Source organism: Canis lupus, chromosome 37 (genome assembly GCF_003254725.2).
Source record: "Canis lupus dingo isolate Sandy chromosome 37, ASM325472v2, whole genome shotgun sequence".
In the NCBI taxonomy this organism is placed as follows: Eukaryota; Metazoa; Chordata; class Mammalia; order Carnivora; family Canidae; genus Canis; species Canis lupus.
Genome location: NC_064279.1, coordinates 16,635,017 through 16,658,264, shown reverse-complemented (window position 1 = coordinate 16,658,264; position 23,248 = coordinate 16,635,017). Strand labels below are relative to the sequence as shown.

Sequence of the window (23,248 nt, the reverse complement as noted above, 5' to 3'; positions counted from 1 at the left end):
TTCTAGCATAGCCAAAACCTGTTTTGATTCTTATGTGAAAAATTAGGGGATCCTCTAGCAGCCAAAGTGTAAGATCTGCTAAGGAAAAAAGGTACAGAAATAAAAATAATTGACTTTCCTTGATATCTCCAATTCCTACCTTTAGTACTATTTTCAAGTTTGTCTTTTACTTTCTAAAAATGATAGTAAGGTGAAGATTTATTTGAGTTAAGGAATAGGCAGGTAGCTAATTGGAGAAGAATATGACAATAAAGAAAAGCTTATCCCTCTCGAAACATATAAACAGCTTGGATAAAAGAGAAATATTTTAATATTTAATATTTTAGTTTATTGTTGCTTTCTTACCCTTGTATTATCTGTCATTTTGTTTTTTAATGTATTGGGTTGTTGTCTTATGGAGAAGTCTCCTGTGTGTGTGCATGTATGTGTGTCCTGACAGGCAAAGTTTTATTTTTATTTCCCCAGCCTTGAATATGACCATGGATAGATTGTTGATAGTAAAATCTTTAAGTGGAGTTTTGGTGAAATGTTCATTTCTGCAAGCATTCATTAAACCCCTCATGTGTGCCACACACATCTCTGCCAGGCACCTTGGGATATGAAAATAGGAGTAATATGTGGGCTGTACTCTTCAAAGACTTATAGAACCCCCTCCAAGAGGATTTGGGAACTTGAAGGGGGTGAGCAGGAGAATGTGACTGGGAGATAGGGGGCTAGGCTGTTGTGGTCACTGTCTTGGAGACCAGGGCATCCCCTCTCTGCTTATGCTAGAGAATCCCTGTTGTAGAGAGTTTGAAAGCTAAAGTAGTGTCTCTTCCCACTTCTCCATTTCAAACTTCATCCTGAGATTTCCTATAGAATTAAACTCAGGGAGATCTCTTTGGCTTTTACTACCCATCTATCCAAGATAAAAATTGAATTTCTGTTATGTGCTTAATGTGTAGTAGGTACTATGGGAGATATAAGTGAAGCATAGATATGATCTGGGCTCCCAGGACTTTGTAGTCTGGTTGAGGATGCACAAAGGAAAATGAGGGGTTACTAGACAGGTCCATGCCTTATGGCACTTACTGTTCAGAAAAATTATCTGGGGTTTTTTTTTTTTTTTTTTCCCCTCTTCTGGGGACGGCATCTGTAGGTATTCAGAGTGGTCCAGAGTTCGACATATCCAATACAGCCTCTAATACAACTAGGCTGTTGTGAACCCCCAGTAATAGAATCGTTTAGCTTCATACCAAGAAGGTTGGGAAAGCACCAAATTCCGTATATGATGTGTGCCCAGGCTGACTTCAAGAATTTCACGCTGTGAGACCTATAGGTCTTACCAGGTTTTCTAAAAAAACAAAACAAAACAAAAAAAAACACATCAGTGAGGTGGTTCCACGTGTGCTAAATGTGTTCATGACAAGATCAAGCATGCTTTCCTTACTGGGGAGCAGAAAATTAGAAATTGTTAAAGGCACAAGGACAGAATCACAAAGCTAAATAAAAAGAAAAATGAGTAAAAAAAATCAAGACTTCTTCTGTTAAAAAAAATTAAAATTAAAAGAAAAAAGAAAAGCATTTGGCAAAATCCTCAAGACAGAGAAGTGTGGTATTCAGAGATTATAGTTCTGTCATTTTGTGATTGATTGGCATCTTTACACAAGGATTATTGACCAGTGGATCCCTATCAGTCTAGAAGGTGGTTGGTAAAGATACATGATAATAATGAGAATGAGCATCACTTAGTAGCTAAGATCAAGGACTCTGGAATCAGACTGGGTTTCCAGATTTGCTATTCACTGTGTGACCCTGTGTACTTACTTGACCTCTCTGCATCTCCATTTTTTTTAACCTAAGATGTGAGAAAATAATAAAATCCACCTCATAAATTTGTAGTGAGAATAAAATGAGGTAAAATGGCATGGGACAGTGCTTGGCACAGAGTAATTACATATCAGAATTAGTTCCTTTTATTATTTGTCTCCTGGATAAAGATATCATGGGCATACTTATCAGATTTGCAACTTGCACAAAAATATGTTAAATGACAGTATCCAGATTCTGAAACATAAGCTAGAGAAATGGACTAAACAAGATGTGACTTTAGTAGGGATAAATAGTCCCATGCTTATATTTAGAAAATCAGCTGCAAAGATAGAAGGCCCAGGATGCTTGATCTAATAGTAGCTCATGTGTTTATACAAATGAGGCAATGGGAAACCAGAATCTATACCACTGTGTTTACTTCAAAAGCATTCACAAAACAGGTCCAGAGAAAGAAGACATGTCCTCACTGTGTTCTGCCCTGGCCAGATCACATCTGGAAACTTCAGTTACAACTGTTGCTCTTAAAGAACAAACTACTACATCTTTTGACACGTGATAGGATGGTGAACCATGCCGTGCACATGTAACCAAAATAGGAAGGACACTAGTGTTGTCCCCATATTTTTGAAGGCTGCCACTAAGAAGAGAAAATAGACTTACTCTGGGTAGCTCCACCAGACCAAGGGAACAGATATGTCCAGATTGAAGTGGATTTCCCTTATTTAAGATTTGATGGCCAGAGGTGAAAATCAGTAGTGTCAAGAGCCCTGGCCAATGAGACTGGAAGAACTGGAATTGTGACCTCAAGGCAAGACACTTGTCTGAGCTACAGTTTTCTCATCTGCAAGATGAAGAGATTTATTAATTCAGTCCTTCTGCAAATGTTTGTGGAAGCCCTACTGTGTTCTAAACACTATGCTTGATGCATAGTGAACAGAATAATCCCATTATTTGCCCTCACAGAAATTGAAAATTGGTGGCCAAATGAGTAATTAGAGCACATAATTGAACTCAGAGGTCTTTGAATTTCCTTCCAACACTTCCATCTGTCTGGGATATTTTAGAAGGAACAGCCTTGCTCTATATGGTCCCTTTTATCTCTCATTCTGTGGTTCTTTGAATGTCTATAGAAGATTAGAGAAAATTAGATTAATGTGATCCCTCCATTTAAACTTCATTTAATAAGTAAATCCTTCCTTTGGGAAAGGTATTTTAAACCAGTAGAAATATCACTTGACTAAAAAGATAGGAGATGGGAATCTTTTTCCTTGACTCTGATGTTTATCAGTGGATAAATTTGCTTTTTACTCTTTTTTGTAGTCTAAATGTTTGAGTCTAGGAAATGATTTTAGATAAAAATAAATGTACATTAAGAATCTGAATACATGCTGAAGTAGTAATATGACTATGGAAGAAGATAGTTATATAGTTTGGGTTTTGAACTGTTTCACATTCGAAAATTCAGAGAGATTTGATCACTTTATATAAGTAGGCTGTTTGATTTTATAGGATATAAATTTGCTTTTTGATTTATTCCTGGTATCTCATCATAGAAGTCACATGTTGGTCTTTGATATGTTTCAGAAGAATAAAATCATTTTGAATTTCAGAAGATAGGGATCTTTTGATAGACCTTCCTGAACTTCATAGGCCATAGCTGTGCTATCTTTTTTTTTTTTTTTTTAAAGCTGTTCATTTCTCCCAGTCTTTGTTGCTATACTTTGGTCTGGAAAGTTCTTGTCCCTTTTTGTAGCTTCCTTTATGGTTAACATTGTTCTCATCATGTGTTCATTTCCAGTTAAACTTCTAAAGTAGGTGTTAATGTACTATTGGACCCTGCATTGAGTTAATAGTTTCTATTTACTGACCTCTCATTGAGACAGAAATTGGTCTAAGTGTGGTTTTAGGATAGACTAGGGATATCCTACCAAGGGGTAGGCCAATATTCTTTTAATTTCTAGCTAAGTTCCTTGAAAAACAGCTTTTCATGGACTCCTCTAAATGTAAGAGGTTTTCTAAAATTCATTATACTGTCTAAAAGCAGAAACGTACTTAAGTGAAATGAGCAAATGCATCCCTAGATAAGGAAATCTAGTAATAGAGTAATGTTAATTTATTTCTTGCAATAATATTTTCATCCAATCATTCAACAAACAAGGACACCATGCAGTTCCAGAAATTGAAGTGTGGGAGTAAACTAAAAGTTAATTTTGCAGTAGAAAATATGACTGAATGCAGGTTTTGTTTTTTAATTGCAGTATAATTGACATACAATGTTATGTTAGTTTCAAGTGTACAACATATTGCTTATGCAGGTTCTTATATCTCGAAATATGTTAACACGGAAAATGTTTTAATTAAATCACATTAATAAGAAATAAAGAACATAAAACTCCTTTCCATATTTCAGATGCCGAATGGAGTAGGCCTGCACAGCAGTGAGCCCTGAGGTCATGGGTGACAGGGAGAGTTCTGGGTTGTTTTATATTATGTTTTGTTGAAGACTTTTGGGTGTGAAAAATACTTTATACTCTTAAAGACTTCTTTACAAGCCTCCTTGACTACCCTACTCTAATTCCCCAAGTAGAATTGAACATTTTTCCTGCATGAACCTACCCTCCTCCAGTCTCCTGGACTCCTGTCATGGTCCTATGATATATGTCTGACTTTTTTGAAGGCAGGACCCCAGCACTTTTCAGAGTGATCAGAGCACCATTTTCATCAGAATCTGGAGAGTGGTGAGGGGAGACATGGCTGGCTGGACACTTCCATAGACCTGTTGAAGTCAGGATCTCTGGAATTGGGTCTGGAGATTTTTTTTTTTTTTTCAGATTTTATTTATTTATTCGTGAGAGAGGCAGAGACATAGGCAGAGGGAGAGGCAGGTTCCCTGTGGGGAGCATGATGTAAGACTCGAGCCCAGGACCCCAGGATCACGACTTGAGCCAAAGGCAGACGCTCAACTACTGAGCCACCCAGATGTCCCGGGTCTGGAGATTTTAACAAACTTTCCAGTTGATTTGCATACATAACAAAGTTTGAGAAACCAATTCCTAACTCATAGAATGTTCTTAGCAAATGAATCAAGCCTTACTTCAGTTTTCTCTAGGTAATGTAAGCACATTCTTTTAACTGTTTCTTCTACGTATGTCTAACATTTTAACCATTGAGATATCAATCTGCTGATAATCTCCAGGTTTCCATGTCTTCCTTACATTCTGGAAACTACCATGGTGTTCTAATAAGGTTCCTACCTAAGGTGAATACAAATGAAGAAAAGAGATTTGTTCAAGTCCTTTACTCACATTCTGGCTTCCTTTTTAATACATCCTAATGTTATGCCTAGTTTCTATTTTAAACCTGATAAGCATATTTAGTATTTGAATGTTGAGATAGCTTTTACTCCCTCATTTCTTTGCTAGGTCATCTTTCACCTAAACAACTACAGTGACCTCCAGCCAGTCTTCTTCCATTCTAACCTTTCCCAACCTTGTCTTACTGTAAGTGAGTGTGGTCTTATTACAATACAGATTGACCCCAGTAGATCTTTTTACAGACCCTTCCTTCAGTGGCTTTTCGGCACATATTTTGGCATGAAGACCAGGATCCTTAAAGTGACCTCACATGATTTGACTCCTGCCTACTTCCTCACCTTCAGCTCTTCTTGACACTTCCTCCCACACACCAAGTCCAAGCCACACTGACTTCACTCTGTTCCTCAAATACTCCACTTCCTTCCCACTCCCCTCAGAGCCTTCTCGTGTGCAGTTGCCTCTCCCTGGAATATACCCACCATCTGCCCTACCTCAATTCTTTCTTTAGGTCACTACTTCAACATTACTTTCTCAAGAACACCTTCTTCAACCAACCCCCCAGACTGACTTAGGACCTATTTAGCTCTCTCCTTTGTAATGCTGGTTTAGTACCTCTTACTCTAGCACTTGTCATAATTGATATTGTGTCATTTGTGTAATTATTTATTTAATAGCTGCCTCCTCCACCTGACTTCAAATGCTATAGTGACCTGTGTTTTCTTGTTTATTGCTGTCTCCCTAGCTCTGCATCTGGTACACAGTAGATATGTACTTAATAGTTTTAGTCATCCTCTGTTTTGAGTCCTTCCTCCCTACTCTACTGTCTTTTCTAGAAATATTAGGTTGGAGTCATCTGCAGATATAATTAACATGTTCTCTACTTAGTTATTTAGGTTGTTTAATAATACTAGAAAATGATGGATCCAAAACCTATCCTTTTGGAAAGCCAGTTATGATCTTTTTTTTTTAATTTTTTATTTATTTATGATAGGAGAGAGAGAGAGAGAGAGAGAGAGAGGCAGAGACATAGGCAGAGGGAGAAGCAGGCTCCACGCACCGGGAGCCTGAAGTGGGACTCAATCCTGGGTGTCCAGGATTGCGCCCTGGGCCAGAGGCAGGAGCTAAACCGCTGCGCCACCCAGGGATCCCGGAAAGCCAGTTATGATCTTGAAGGTTTCCAGGGACTTTTTAAAAAAATTTTGACTATGTGGGGTGCCTGGCTGGCTCAGGCAGTCATGTGACTGTTGATCTTGGGGTCATGAATTGGAGCCCAACGTTGAGTGTAGAGATTAGTTAAAAAAATAAAACTTAAAACATTTTTTCTTTACTATGTAACCTTTTAGAGCCTTTATTATACTGACTATGAAGTATAAATATGCAACATTTCCAACTTAATTGACCTCTTTGCATGACTAGCATTCCTCAAATAAATGGTGCAGACTCCTACTCCAGGCACTGTACCATCAGAGTTTCCTCATATATGCACATGTTATTTCAATCCCAGCTGGTGTACTGCGATTTCAGTTCTGGTACTAACTACCCACAGTTAACACAAACCCCCCGAATTAAGGACTTGATCCTTCACAGGACTGCTCCAACTACAGATCCCCGCCACAAGTTCAGGGCATCCCTAGGCCACTCGCACTCCGACTAACTAGCTACAAATTTGGGGGTTCCCACAACCCTCTCAGGTTAATAATTTGCTGGAACAACTTACAAGTCCAGAAAGCACTATACTTATAATTCTATTTTATTAGAAAGGATATAAGTCAGGAACAACCAAATGAAGAGACTCAGAAGGCAAGGTCTGGGAGGGTTCCAAATACAGAGCTTCTGTGTTCTCTGCCCATGGAATCAGGGCATGTCACCCTTCCCACACATCAATGTATTCATCAACCCGGGAGTCCAACAGAGTTTCAGTGTCCAGAGTTTTTATTGGGGTTTCATTATATAGGCATGCTTGATTGAATCATTGACCTTGTGATTGAACTCATTCTCCAGCCCCTCCCATTCCTTCCCCAGAGGTCAGACTGGCTCAGGATCCAAATCCTCCAATCAGGGGTTGGTCCTCCTGGTGTCTGTCTATCTCAAGCTGTATAGTGGCCCACCATGAGTCACCTCATTAGCACAAAGTCAGTTATGGTCCAAGAGGCTCAGGAATAATAAAGACCCTTGTATCACTCAGGAAGTTCCAAGGGTTTTAAGAACTCCCTGCTAAAATGAGGGACAAAGATGAAACAATTCTTTATTATACAACAGTGCACAGCAAAAAATGGAATCTGGATGAAAGGAGGATAAGTGATATATGTGGCTACCCCTCGGAGAAGGAGGAGGCCTTGGCCTGTTTACCTTGTTCTCTCATTTCCAGTCTGCTAATAGTGGGTGCCTTCCAGCACTGCATTCACTCAGGAGGGAAGATTTTGGTGGTATCTTCCAGGGTCTTCCTGGAACTAAGCAGCTTCAGAAACAGCCAGGAAACTGGCTGGCTCTGGTTTGCCCAGCCTGGCTAAAGCCCTCCCAGGGTTGTAGGATGATGTGTACATCCAGTAACTTTGTGATCCCACTCTCTTTTTTTTTTTTTTTTAATTTTTATTTATTTATGATAGTCACAGAGAGAGAGAGAGAGAGAGAGGCAGAGACACAGGCAGAGGGAAAAGCAGGCTCCATGCACCGGGAGCCCGACGTGGGATTCGATCCCGGGTCTCCAGGATCGCGCCCTGGGCCAAAGGCAGGCGCTAAACTGCTGCGCCACCCAGGGATCCCAGTGATCCCACTCTCTAACCCAGATATACTCTCAAATCTTGGCTTAAAATAGAGAGTTTCTTTTTAAGTAGATATTTTAAAGGTTACCAGCAAAATTTCATTTATTAGCTTTAGCTAATTTAGCATATGTTAGATACCACTTCTAGAAGGGAACTAGGATTCCAAAACTAAAGACATGCAGGCTTGTGTGAATTTCCAACAGATTGAAAATCACATTCTTTTATTATTTCCCAGCTTTATTGAGATAATAACTGACAAATAACAATGTGTTAGTTTATATCTACATTGTGATGATTTTATATATATATAATGAAATGGTTGCCACAATTAAGGTTTGTAAAGACATCCATCATCTCACATAATTAATATTTTTTTGTTGTGAGAACATTTAAGATTTACTCTTATTAACTATCAAATATACAATGTAGTATTCTTAACTATAGTCACTATGCTGTACATTAGATCCTCAGAACTTATTCATTCCCCCCCCCCAGCTTTTTTGAGATAAAATTGGCATATAACATTGTGTAAATTTAAGTTGTACAGTGTGGTGATTTGATATACATATAGATTGTAAAATGATTACTATAAGTTTAGTTAACACATCCATCACCTCACATGGTTACCTTTTGTGGGTGTGTGTGGTGAGACTTTTTAAGATCTACTCTCTTAGAAACTTTCAGGTGTATAATAGAATAGTCACCATGCTGAAAATCACATTCTGACCAGGTATGTATCTCTGCCAGGGGTTGTATCTTGCTAATTTTCTCAGTGAAGTAAGTAAATCATGTGGGGCTGAAAGCTTTCCAAAGCTTTACTGAAAATAATTTCCTTGTCAAATCACCAAATCTGTATCTCTGACATAGAGGATAGACTTAGTTTGAAATTCTTGGTTTCTTTCTGCATCTTTATCAATAAAGATATTTGTAACCCCCAAGCTTTTAGAGACTAGACAAAATAATAGATTCCCATGATTTGGTGGCTAGGAAGCATCCAGACTCAGTGGATAAGTAATACATTAGGAGAAGAGCTTGGTCTTCTGTTTATAGCCTGCCACTGATTTATTATATACCCTCAGGCCAGCCTTTTTATTTAGTCTTGCAGGTCAGCATCTTCAACACTCTAATTTGAGGGAAGATTGAACTGCCTTGACTATGTGCAATTCAAATGTTACAAAAGATCACCTGAACCAAAAGTGCCAAATTTTAATTCAGTAATATTGTACATCACTACATTTTTTCCCCCAGAAAATATGGGAGAGGTTCTTGGATGAGTGGAAGCCTTATTGTGGCCTAATAATGGATGGGAAACCTTTAGGAAAATAGTGTTATTCATCCATTGTTAAGGTGAAGAATTTTAACTTAATGAAAGGTGCCTGGTAATGCAGAGGGTCTCCTTGTAAGCCTCTGAGCCCAGCTTTCCTGTACAATCCCCATCTCAGTGACCCATCACCCACTGCCATGCATGCTTGGGTTACCTGATTGCCTTCCTTCTTCCTTCCCACTCCCATTGGTACATGTGATGTCTGAGCCATGATCCTTATAGAGGCCTTACAGGGTTAATGTATCATTCCTCTTCATTCTACTTCCAGGGGTCAGGAAGGTGGAGATCAAAGTATTGCATGTATGACTTACCAATCACACTTATTATATAATGGACCCCTAAATTAGGGAGACTTATTCACATGGTCACAGCTGAAGTCCCAAAAGCCATGCCTTCTTGCCGTAGCACACAAAAAAACCTGCTTCCTGCAGGCCAGCCTGCACATGCCAGGGTTCTTCTAAATTCAGTAGTCAGATGCCTCATGTCTCCATCTGTGACAACGAAACCATGGGAAGATATGCTGGGAATACAACTCTAGGAAATTCCTTTCAAATGGCAACATGAGGACCAGGGAATAGGAGTTTCCCGCTTGTAGATATTTTTTTGTGTGTGTCTTGCCCTCTAACTCTAAATATCCCAATATAAAGGGGATCCCTGGGTGGCGCAGCGGTTTGGCGCCTGTCTTTGGCCCAGGGCGCGATCCTGGAGACCCGGGATTGAGTCCCACGTCGGGCTCCCGGTGCATGGAGCCTGCTTCTCCCTCTGCCTGTGTCTCTGCCTCTCTCTCTCTCACTGTCTGCCTATCATTAAAAAAAAAAAAAAAAAAAAAAAAAAAAATTAAAAAAAAAATCCCAATATAAGGAGCCTGTTTTTAAATACTAAACATATGTTAAAAGGTTAGCTTTGGAGGTGGTCACAAATCTGTGCTTTTAGAGAGACAGAAAAGCTTGGTAAGAAGACCAGAAAAGGCATAGGGAAAAGGGTCAAGGAAGAGCATACACTGAGGTAGTCCCTAAATCCTCTAGAACATAAAGAATCTGGTTTGGGGTGAAAATGAAGAAATTCAAGCATGGGTTTAAGGGAAGCTGATGAAAGTGATCTCTTTCACTTTGAGACTGTTCCTAGTACTACTTGGATCCACTCTCATGACTTTAATTTTATCAAATTGTTGTCATTACTAAAATAGCTCGAGTAGAAATTACTCTGAGAGATGCTGTCAGGTTTTTTTTTTTTCAGGGGTTTTAGCTAAGAAGAGGAAAGGTTGCGTTGTAAATATACTGTAAAGTTCAAAGAGATGAGACTCACAAAAAATATAAGGAAAGAGAAGCAGACATTCAGAATGGGGAGTGATGTGAAAGAGAAGTCCGAGGCGACCTTGGTGGGACAGTGTTTGTCACAGACGCGACAGGCAAAATGAGGCTGATGTACATAGAGACTTTTTTTTTTTTTAAGATTTTATTTATTTATTCATGAGGGACACACAGAGAGAGGCAGGGACACAGAGGGAGAAGCAGGCTCCCTGCAGGGAGCCCGATGTAGGACTTGATCCCAGGACCCCAGGGTCACGACCTGAGCCAAAGGCAGATGCTCAACTGCTGAGCCACCCCAGCGCCCCTACACAGAGACTTCTAAGACAAGGTGAAAGGAAACATAGATTCCAGAAAAAGAGTAAAGAAAGACAGCTTGCTTCTCAGGGAAACCAAAAAGATAATATGAGGTTCTAAGCCAGTAAGAGGTTATTGACCGTTCAAAGCCATCAACATAGAGGTGTAGCCACTGTGCTGTCAAGAAACAAGGCCTGCTGGGATCCCTGGGTGGCGCAGCGGTTTGGCGCCTGCCTTTGGCCCAGGGCGCGATCCGGGAGACCCTGGATCGAATCCCACGTCGGGCTCCCGGTGCATGGAGCCTGCTTCTCCCTCTGCCTGTGTCTCTGCCTCTCTCTCTCTCTGTGTGTGACTATCATAAGTAAATAAAAATTAAAAAAAAAAAAATTAAAAAAAAAAGAAACAAGGCCTGCAAAAAAAAAAAAAAAGAAAGAAAAAAGAAAAAAAAGAGACAAGGCCTGCCAACTCTATCTTCTCTTCCTCACTCAGCTTTTCCTCACTTTTTAATAAAGTGGTGTCTCACAAAAACAGTTAGTGGTGGTTTAATACAATATTAAAGATCGTGGAGAATCATTGTGGAACGAGCACTATTGGGGTACAAAGCCGACTCTGAGGAAAAGGTTCAGTATAGGGCTGGGACTAGGGTGGGGGACTGAGTGAACTGCTTTGGGCACACAACTTAGAGCATGCCCCACCCCCCACTCCAAACCCCTCAGTAATTGAGATAAATAATATTTTTAATATTATTCAAAAGTAAAAATTAATGCCAAAAAAATCCATGATGAACAAAATATAAAATTTTAGAGATAGGATCAGTATGACTGAATTTTCCTTTTGTCTTAGGCTCGTATATGGCTCAGCACTGGTTCAGAGGAACCTTCTAGTAAGACAGTTGATTTAATAAGACAAGTTCCCCCAAAGCTTTCCATGTTTAAGTTCCAGGTGGCCCAGCCCAGAATTTGCCTTGCTACGAGGATGGTGAGGCTGACTTCCCTTTCCTGTCTGGGGCTGCAGGGGTACAATATGGGAAACCCTGGTACTCCCATGTTTAAGAGACAACTGGGAGCAGGAGGCAGACTGTCACAGAGGGACAATATTCCCACCACTGGCCACTTTCACATCTAAAATAACCAGGTTAGCTCAGCCCTTTCCATTTCTGCAGTTTTCCAAATGAGTTATTGGTCGAAAGTGTCTCACCAGAAGGATTACTTCATGAAGAGCTGATGTTACTGGCAGGTAGTCCAGGAGATGATGGCACAGTGTGGATAAGACCTCTCTTTGATGGTGCCTCTCTAAATTAACCTAGGGGCATGAATCATTTCTTTTAGTTCAGAAAGTAGAGCTGGGGAGAGGGCTTTCCTCCTTCCCATGATAGACCGAGTGTCTGTCACTCGCAGAGAAAAGTGATTAAGTAACGTCTATACTCAGACCTCTTATTTTCCCTTCTTATCTTTATACTGTCACAGGGTTTCTCAACAGTGGCACTTCTGACATTTGGGGCCAGATAATTCTATATTGTGGGGGGCTGTCCTGTGCTGTGACACGTTTAACAACGTCCCTGGCCTCTATCCACTAGGTGATAGTAGCTACCCTACTCACCCTTTTATGACAACCAAAAATGTCTCCAGATATAGGAAATGCCCCCTTTTGGGACAAAGATTGAGAACCACTGTGCTGTCTAGAAATAAGGCCTAATGGCTATGTTATCTCTTCCTCACTTGGCTTATACTCATTTCTTTACACACTTCTATATAAAGTAATAATTGGGGATGCCTGAGTGGCTCAGCGGTTGAGCGTCTGCCTTTCGCTCAGGGCGTGATCCTGGAGACCCGGGATCGAACCCCACATCGGGCTCCCTGCATGGAGCCTGCTTCTCCCTCTGCCTATGTCTCTTCCTCTCTGTGTCTCTTGTGAATAAATAAATAAAATCTTTAAAAAAAAAAAGTAATAATTGTCTTCTACGGAGATGCATGTTGATGATTTTGTACTACCTAATGGTTTAGAATGAGACCCTGGCATCTTAATGGGTAGCTCTAGGTAAAGATATTAGGTTATAGAAAGAGAACCCTCAATCAGCCTTTATTTAGTGTCAAATACATCAATCAGATCCTCTCAGTCACATAACAGAAAATCAAATTCAAATTGATTTGTACAGTAAAGGGGAATTAGCTCAGCCAGCTGAGCTTTAGGAATCAGAAGGTCTGGTAGCTCAAATTTTTTGAATTCTGTCTTTTAGACTTAATGCTCCAAACAGTGTTTTCTCCCTGAAACCACCTACCTTTTCTGACTGATAGACTTCTCATACATCATGGGCATCTTTGACAATCTCAATCCTTTCCACATTAGTCAGTCACCAAAATGTTTACAGTTCATCTCTGTAGTATCTCCTTGTCTCTCCCCTTCCTGATCCCAAGCTCACTGCCTCCTTAAGCCCAGGCTGGTACAATAACTTATCGACTGGTTTCCCCCCCCCTTCTGTTTTTTTTTCCCTTGCCAATTAATCTTTCCAAAGCTTAGACTGCTGTTCTGCTTCAAACAACTCTAGCTGTTCCCATGTCTTAGTAATGTCTTATTGGTTAGTAAGGATTCTTCCCCCTAAGCATTCAGGATTCTTACGTTCTAGCTTTAGTTTATGGTTCCAGGTTCTTTTTTCCTAACACCCCTCTTGTTACAGGGCGCTTCAGATATCTAGAATAATCAGTGCTTTCCAAATGTGCCCCTATTTTTCTGAGCTATCCTCTTACAAAAATATCTTTCCTTTTTCAAATGCACCATCCCTACACAGCCTTCCGCAGTCTCCACAGTTAGAGCTTCCTCCTTGCCTTATCTCTTGCTGTCTTCTGCTTTCCACCTTCCAGATTTGTATTCTTGTCTCTCTCATCCTTCATATTCAGGGTGTTGCTGATACTGTGAGATCCTAGGCTGATTCACTGACGGGAGGTCCTAGGCTAACACTCATTGACAAAGTGAATTATACTCTTTTGTATAATTGATTTATATTTTCTGTGCTTCTCGTATTGCCATACACAAAGAGACCATTTTTTAAATACTTTCCACAAGGAAATAGTTACATGGAAATTTATATATATATATATACATATATATATATATATATATATATATATATATATATTAGTGTTTCTCATCAAGTGCCACATCAGCCACTTCTCTTAAGCTCTGCCATCTTTCCTAATTGTTCAACCATGGACAGAATTACTTTATCACCTCTGCCAGAGTTTCTTCATGTGTAAAATGGGGATAATACCTACCTTATCAGAATTGGTAAGGATTAAAGAAATATGTGTGTATGTAAAACACTTATACATAAAGTAAGCCTGCCTGGCATAAAGTAAGCACAGTGTAAGTATTTGTTTATCCATTTATCTATTTAACTATTTCCATTTAAAATTGCTTACTATTTTCTTGAAAGTCTTTGGGTAAAGAGCAGTCAGGCACAGAAGTTAATGAGATAATCTAGTCATAGACTATTAAGAGAACAAGTGTGGAAAAAATACTAAGTTTAGACTGATTTATATATACTAGATGTTGAAAGAATAACATTTCATTGTTAACCTTCTCTGACCTTACATTACCATAATACTTATACTAATGAAGCATCTTATCATAAACATCATCCAAACTATGTCTTTGGAAGTGAAAATCTGTGTCACAGATATTTTTAACTCATGTAACTATTTAGTAGAAAAGCAGTCGGAATCTCTAGAACAGTGCACGTATTTACTTACTTGCCTTGGCAAAAATCAAGATTTATTGCCTTTCAAGATAAATTTTGACTAAATATTGACTTTAGTCTCTCAATCATTGTTTACCTGAAAGACAAATGAATCTTGACATTTCTCAACTTGAGTTGGAATCTACTTGGTATTTATTAATTTATTTCATATGATTTATAATCTTAATAAGAACATTCCATGAAGATTAAACAAATATTATAGCATTTATCCAGTGTAGACAGGCTATTTTCTTATATTTTTTTTCTGTAAAAACTTTGTTTCCATTTGGTCCACAGCTGAGGAGAAGGCTTCAGGGTATTAAAAAACTGCTTAGCTGCTGTAGGGAGCAGATGCCCTGACACCTGGTTGATACAGAGGGACCCCTCCAAGTCTACTGGGCTCCAGAGGCTCCTAGTCCTGCTTGAGAGTGAGACTTTATGAGAGATTTATGCAGCCCAGGCTGCATAAATTAGTCAGGTGGGCACCATCTTCTTGATGAGTTTCACCTGCTCATCTAGGAAGTAGCTCTCCAGGAAGTCACAGAGATGGAGGTCTAGCTCTCCATCTCTGGGTTATGCAGGCAGAATCCAGGGCATGCTGATCCAAAAGGTCCTGGTTCAGTTCTCCAGGGCCATGGCAGCTTCCGTGCATTCAAGGCTTTCCTCCACTCATCTTGGGGGAGGAGTGGCATTTGCATGTCCTGGAAGAGGCTGCAGCCTCTACTCTGGTTTTGCATCTTCAAGAGACACTGGGCACCCTCATGCTTCCCGTTGGCCACCTGGCAAAAGAGCTGCCCCATGCCCTCCAGAGTCACATCGTTGTGGCAAAAATAGAAGCCCATGGAGAGGTAGGTGTAGAAAGCCTGCAGATGTAGGTTGACCCAGCAGTAGGCAGCAGCCTCCACTTTGGTGGAATAATTCTAATGAATCTAAGGGCTCAAGGCTGGTGGGCAGTAAGGAGTTAACCACACACAAAAAAGTGTCAGCTGGTCCCAGAGGCAGAGGTTGGCCAAGGAAAGATGGTCCTGGAGGTTGCAACTAGGATAGGAAGGAGGTTGGGAGGTGGGTGGAGGTTGGAAGAAGGGGTGATCCCCAGGTCTGTTTCATGCAAACACTGTTGAAACAAGAGACAGATGCACAGGATTGCCAGGCGTATCTATATTTTCAGTCTTCAGTGAGTCAATGGTTACAGACTATAAACTAGGAAAGCAGAGTTCTGTATGACCTTTTTCGTGCTGATTTTTATAAGATAGTAAGTCACTGAACACCCCCATCCCCATTTCTGTTTTCCTTCAATTTGGAAAATCTGGTCTGTAGAGCTTAAGTCTGGGCCTTCAAGCCACATTTTACAAAGTGCTTACTTACCACAGGTCATTGTCCCACGCCAGGGCATTGGATGGAAGGGTGGGGCAAGGGCAGTCCTTTGGCCCTTCCTATGGCCGCCTCTTCCTCCACTATGTGCATACAGTAAGAGAGGAAATTTGCCAGTTTTTCTCTTTTAACAAAATGAAATTTTATCTTATCTCTTTCATTAAGTCCTTTTCTCTTTCTTTTTATTTGCCTTTGTCTTTTTCTTAGAGCATTTCTACCTTCCAAATGCAAAATACCAAGTTTATTTTACCAAATTAGGTAAAGGGGATAGTGTGTGGCTGACCATACGTAGAAAGCATTGTGAGTTCTTTCCCTAGAGAGATTCACCTGGATATACCCGCAGCTCACGTCATTTTCCTCTGATGCCCACGAATTTTCCAGCTGCTGGTCAGGGGGAAGGAGGGCTAAGTTGGTAGTCGTGAAGTAACGAGAAGGTGGTTGGCGTCTCCTCAGCATCTTGGCTTCAGTAACACCATATTGCAGCCAATTGAGCTAACTAGGTGCACTTGTTAGAAGAAAGATTGTGCCTTTCTGAAGAAATATGCCAAAATTTCTGCTTCAACCCCCGGCAACAGATCCTTTTGGTCGTCTTTAGTGAAAGGCCATTTGGGAAATGGACTGTACAAGCAGCAAATAGGATTTCAGTTAAATGGTAACATTTGTTTCCAAAAGAGTACCAGAGGGGAAGCTAAGCTCTTCAGAGCATGTGTTCATTAAAGATTTGAAGTGGGGTGGGAAGCAATAAAAAAAAAAAAAAAAAAAAAAAGGCCAGTGAGTTCTCTTGTGAGATAGTTTTTTGTTCCTATGAATTGAACGCCCTCTGAAAAGTTTCAAAAAGAGACTGGGAAGAATGTATTTGCTTTGATCCAATATGTGGAGGGTTCCCTACTACAAATACCCCTTAATTTAGAAGCATTATTGAAAAGTCTGTTTCAAAGTGCAAAGAAATATAATATGTAAATAAGGTCTAATTAGTTATTTCAATTAATTATTTTTTGTCTCTGCTTTCAGCTCCGTTTTCCTCCCCTTAATGTCTCTTGTCAGAGTCTAGCTTTGCCATCCAAAAAAATGTGTTTTTCTAGTAGTAGTTAAGAAACCTTTTTTTGCCCCGTTGAGAACATCACAATGATAAAGTAAAATCCAGATCGTGTATCTTTACAGGGAATCATTTCAGACATTTTTAGTCTATGATTTGCTAGTATATATATTTTTAAAGATTTTATTTATTTATTCATGAGAGACACACAGAGAGAGGCAGAGACACAGGCAGAGGGAGAAGCAGGCTCCATGCAGGGAGCCCGATGTGGGACTCGATCTTGGGACTCCAGGATCATGCCCTGGGCCGAAAAGCAGACGCCCAACCACTGAGCCACCCGGGCTGCCCACTAGTATGATATTAAAGAAGGAAATCTTACAGTTAATTGAAAGAATAGGTGTTTCCTTCTTCAAATAAAGGGTAGGTGTTGCTTTTTGGAAAATGAATCTGTATAAGGCCACTAGCCTCTAATCTTTCTTGATATCCTATGTTCTCTTTCAGTATCAAATACTACCTTGGATTTGGAGATAAAACTTTTAATTCTAAACTAAATAAGATGATTCTCAGTAGGGACAGTGAATGCTCTGGGAGAAACACCGGTAAAATGAACTGAGGTTCTTTCTATATAGCAGATTTTTAGAAATTGACTAAGAACCTGAAATGTTGATTTTGGAAGCCTAGAACATAAATTACATGACAAATTATGAGCTTTTCACTTAGGGGTCTGTACACCCTCTGCACTTGAATAGAATTGGAATTTTAGAGCTTGGAGAGACTTCTGCAGTCACCTAGAAAACAAGGAGCCATCGTCAGTTTCTCCCCACCAGGGTCTCAGGTGGTAGTTGGCTGATTGGGCAGAAATGTAGGTTCCTGAGCCCTAATCCAGATCTGCAGAATCGAGGTATGTGGATAGGAGTTGGGGTGGGGGAGGAGACAGTATTTTTCACAAACATCTCCAGAAAATTCTGACCCTCACTGAATATAGGAAACCACTGATTTAGGCTGGCCTCTTTATTTTGAGAGTTTGATGGGTCAAGTTTACAGTGTGTCCTACACAAGAACGGGCTTTCTAACTCTAGACTTGTGCTGGTCTATACACCATGTATCCAAAGTAGTCCTAAGCATGCAGATAGGTTCAAACCTACTTCTGGATCCCTAGGGGTAATTTCAGCATGGAAAGTAGGAGAGCATGGTTCTAAATATGGTATGAAGGTAAAGACACCCAAGAGCTAGGAGTTTACGTGCTGTTAGCTTCTTTCTAACATAAAACCTGAGTGAGACCTAGCCACGTCTCTCAGCTCTACTTTGATGAACCTGGAAACTAGTGCAGTGGTGAGAATGCTTAGCTCATTATAGTTGAACCCCCAACATGTTAGGCTTTGGACCTGTGTGCCTGCTTGATATACATGTTTTAAGACCAGTACTTTCTTAAAATGCACATTTATGTATTTTAATATTGCTTATGTATGTTGCATCTAAAAATTATAATAAAGTCATTAAAAATTATAGACTGATAAACCCAGTAATACCCACTAAATCATATATAAATATCCAGCAAGTGCTTACTGATGCTAATTACATCCAAAATTCAAACAATCAAAAAACTAAAGTGACCTGAATTTATTTTTGGTCAGTTATGGTGTGTTTTGTGGTGAGAGGTTTAAACTCTGGAATTCAGTGAGGTGAAAAAAATAAAAATAAAAAATAAACTCTGGAATTCCTAAAAGACCATGATCATTTTCTAAATCATTAAGGAACGACTGAGTTTTATTCATTGTCATTTCAGTGTTAAGTCAATTTGACCATCAGCAAATTTTGGGAAACAGCAATATCCCAGTCTCTAGGATACGTCAAGTTCCACTGAATTCTCTTCCATAGTCCATATATGAACACATGAGTAATGTGTAATTCCTAGAATGAGCAGCATATTTTTCAAGAGGTTATTAACAAAAGTATGCTGTTTAAAAAGTGACCAGGTTAGGAGGATCAGTTCTAGAATCCTTACGAGAAATTAAAATCTCTTTATGCAGGTGTATGTGTGTCAAATAATATTCAGTTTGTCATCCTTTCTACACAGTTATTAATAGTCTGCTGTATGTTAAGCTCTGTGTTACGTACTAAGGGTAAAAAACAGATCTGAGGAGTTTATAGAATGGTTCCTGCTGGACAAGCACATAAAAAGGCATAGTAGTTTCAGGAAGCATGTGCTAAGTGCCAGATGAGCAATAACGCAGCCAGTGAGTGCAGCAAACAGCATTCCAGTGCTCATAGCGTAGTCATTGTGATGGCCTCTCCTCTGTGCAATAGCAGCAACATGCGTATTCCATTCTTCTTTATCTATTGCACATATCCCATTGCTCAGCCTTTCTGAAAAACAGGAGCTTGTCCTGATTTTGCTGCTACTCAGTAGTAAAGAAATAACCTTTCCAGGAAGGAACACTATGAAGCTTCTGAAGCATAATACTGATATTTTACTTACTGTCTTTCAGTACCTCTTGTCTTTAAAAACAATAGGATCTAATTCTCTTCCTGGAGAATGCACTGTGAAATTGTTTGATTACTGATAACATTTTATTTGTGCTGAAAATGAAAGTCCTTTGAGTTTTGTGATATTTTCATTCATGTAGTTCATGTGAATCAGTTTCTTCTTCGCTTAGCAGTTTGTTAAATAAACTGGAGCCCCTTTAATGGAAATGAGGTGCATTAGTGATGGTGGTGATGAAGAGGAGGAGGAGGATTAAGAGTAAATCATTTTGTACCCTTATCATGAAATAGGCTTAATGTGAGATTTCTTTGATCAGTACAGTTCTTGATCCAGCCATGAAATGGGCCACATGGAAGGGTTTCTGAAATGAAAGCAGTAGATCAGAAATACCAGGATAATGTTGCTGTTTGTATAATCATGATCACCTGTTCTGGGCTGCCAGGATTTTGTCCTTTGGACTGTGATAGAATTTCTATACTCACCAAGAAAAGGTAGTTCCTCCTACCTAAAGAAAAAGAATGACTTCTTTGTGACAGGGCCAAGATTATTACCATTCCCCCTGAGAGTCTCAGGACAGTACTCACAGAATCATGGATTTCCTTGAACATAAAAAGGGCCTTAGCAAGGACTTGCAAGCAGCCACTGGTCTTGAGTAATGGGCAGGATTTGGCAAAGTGGAAATCAGAGAAGAGGGTGTTGTGTAAGGAGAAGTAATTATGTGCCAGCATGTGGAGGATGGAATGAGCACACTGTTTATTTGAGGAATAGTGAGGAGAGTTCTCTGATTGCAATAAAGAAGTTATATTCCCATTGGAGAGTAGTAGGAGTAGGTAGTTGGAAAGGTGATACAGGGGCCAATCGAAGGACAGATTTCTTTCATTGACTATGCAAGTGAAGGAAAGCCACATATCAGTTTTTAGAATCATTTTAAACTCAGACAAGTGACAAGCTAAGAGCCAAATCCAAACTCCACCTCTTACTGGGTGGGTGACCTCAGACAAAATTCTTAACTTAGCTGACATCATCTCACAGAAATGTTGTGCCTGGTGAATAAGATCCTTGATGAGAAGCCCCCAGCAAAATGTCTGGTGGTAGAAACAGAATTTATGAGGAGAAGTGAGGTGCTAATAGTGGGGTTGTAGAAAGGCTGATCTCTGACATCTGTCTGCAGAAGACGTAAGGAGACCAGAAACGGGACCAGCTAGGTGCCAGTTATGGCAGCGCCTTAGGAGGTGGGGGGGTGGAGGCTATCAGGCTAGGAAGAAGAGGACACATCTCTACATGTATTCTCACAAGTTTTTTTTTCCCCCCCTGCTGTGGACTTTTGTTTGAGGGTTGTATAACTTTGTTCTGTGACGTTAAAAGTACAACACTAATCATAGACTCTCTTTTGCCTTGGACAGGATGTCAGCGATCCATAGGCCTTTCCAATGGGAAAGCCAAGGTGTGCAATTACAGTGGGTGGTATTACTGCAGCAACTGCCATGTGGACGACAGTTTTCTCATCCCAGCACGCATAGTTCACAACTGGGATACTTCAAAATATAAGGTAAGTAGAGAACCTCAGTTTACTTCATAATAGCAATGTAGGTATTCAGCTATTGTTGTGTGGGTTATAAAAATAATGACCTAAGAATTTGAAGCAAACTTGACTAGGTAGTCTCATAAAAGCTACAAGATCTTATCTAATGGTTCTTAAATATCTCACATTTAAAGGTGTAACTATGACTTATTAATTTCCTCATTTAAAAAGATATTATAGCAGTTTTTACTTCTGGGCCTCGAAAATGAACTATGGAATGCTAAAAAAGAATTCTGATAGAAAAAGAGGCCTCCCTTATTTTTTATTAGATCTTATCTCCAAAATCAGAACACTCTCAGAGGATAAAAACAGGAAAATAATGCAACAGGAATAATGCACCAGCATACTGGTGACTTCTGAAGGAGAGGACTTAATATAATTCAAGATATTTCTTAGAGTAGCACTCCTACTCATTTGAACGTCAGTCTTCCAGCAAGTCCATCTCCCCTGGAATTAGAAACTGGAGAAAAGCTATGAGGATTTCTGGGTGGCTGTCCACACCAAGGAGCAGTGCACTGAGCCACTCTTCACCTGGAATGTTGTTTACTTTTCAAAAAGGGAGGAAGTGAGAAGCACAGGTATATGCTAACAGCTTTGCAAAGTAACTGCTAACAGCCAAGCAGGGTATCCCAGAAGTACAAATAACAGACTTGGTAGCTGTAAAAGTGCAAGTCAACAGAGGAGGAGAGGAAGTCTGAGCACCAGGACACTCACCTTAAGAGGGTAGAGAGGAGAGGAGCAAACAGTGCACAGTGAGGGAGAAGGACCCAAGGGTGTCCAACCAGCCACACATAGAACAGGTCTTCAGATCACTTGTGACAGAGGCTACATAGGTCAGGTAAGATGAGCCCTGAGAATTGACCATGGGATTTAGGAATGTGGAGGTAATGAGTGACCTTCATGAGAGCAGTTTGAATTGAGCAGTGGCAGTGAAGCTCTGATGGGAGTGAGTTTGACATGGAACAGGAGAGGAACAGGAGACAAGGACAGACAGCTCCCGAGAAGTTTTGCTCTAAGGGGATGTAGAGGTGTGAGGAGTAACGAGAGGGGAAGTAGGATGAAATTGGGTTTGATTTTTGGAAGAAATAACAGCATGTTTTCTATGCTGATGTGGACTACCTAGGAGAGAGAGAATTGCTAGAATGATGTGGTTGAGTAAGAATCGTGTAGACAGTAGGAGGGTTGCCCTTTGCTTGGAGCAGGAAGTAAGAGAAAAGACAGAGTCTGTGGATGTAGGTGCCAGTGGGGAGCTTGGGGGAAGTCCTCTTCCATTTTCATCAGTAGCTGTCATCACATTGATTTATTTCAGCACCTGTGATCCTAAAGAGATGAAACACCCAGCCCCAGTCACTCTGGGAAGTGCCTTTACCTTCTATTTCATAGCGATATAGGAGTGATTGGGCAGTAATTCTGACAACCCTTTTCTAAACTTGTCCACATCTACACCCATCCTCCTCGTCCTCCTTCCAGCCACAGAAGAAACATCACTCCTTCTATGGAAAGTTCATTCCTTCTGCCTCTGCTCGTGATCTTAGCTCCTCCGTCAGTTTTGCCAAATGTGACTGATCCTCATCAGTTTCTTGTTCTACTGCACTTCTCTGGGATATACTATTTGACGAGGAATTCTCCTGGTTCTCCTCCTACCCTGAACTCTTTTTCCTCTCTCACCTTATCTGATTCTTTGTCTTCTGCCTACACCTTTCATGTTGCAGTTCCTTGGCTTCATTTTTTGTTTCCTTTTCCCACTTTATACTCTGTTGCATTATCTCTTTTCTCTTCCATGGTTTTAACTCCCTGATGATTCCTACTTTTATCTCCAACTCCAGTTTTGCTACTAAAAAGGAGATCTGTGGATTTAATTGCTAAATGACATCTTAGCTCTAACTTTCAACCTGGTAGTCTTCAAGGTTTGTGAATCATACTGCACTCATTAGCTGCACTATACTGCAGTTCCCCCGATGCATAAACAAGCCAGAATTTGGCAAGTCAGGGAATCTAAGCCACTGAAGTAATCTAGGCCTAGGATTCTTTTGTGGTCCTCTGTTGGGCCCAAATTCTGGTACCTGACTGACTAGAAGCTTTTCTGATTCTTCTGCCAGAATGCTGTCCATCTGCCCTGAATATACCTTCCATGCAAAGTGCTTTGTCCAAACATAGTCCATATGACTGCTTTTATACCTCCTTGCTAATAGATGTGTGACACTTTCAACGTAACCTGAGAGCAA

At 40.2% G+C, this 23,248-nt stretch overlaps 1 protein-coding gene and 1 long non-coding RNA gene across 7 annotated transcripts in view; one reads left to right on the top strand and one right to left on the bottom strand.

Annotated features, from left to right (window-relative positions):
* The window catches only part of PLEKHM3 (pleckstrin homology domain containing M3), a 173,482-nt gene that overhangs the window by 44,543 nt on the left and 105,691 nt on the right, over positions 1–23,248 (top strand). For all 6 annotated transcript variants that reach the window (XM_025442008.3, XM_049106765.1, XM_049106767.1 and 3 more), the window contains exon 4: positions 20,845–20,990. In XM_025442008.3, coding sequence (XP_025297793.3) covers positions 20,845–20,990 — 146 coding nt within the window. The remainder of the gene's footprint in view (positions 1–20,844; positions 20,991–23,248) is intronic.
* LOC112656615 (uncharacterized) lies at positions 1,074–13,825 on the bottom strand. Its single transcript, XR_004812645.2, has 2 exons — positions 12,014–13,825; positions 1,074–9,703 (listed from the first exon to the last, which is right to left on the bottom strand). It is a non-coding gene; the product is annotated as an uncharacterized LOC112656615 (long non-coding RNA).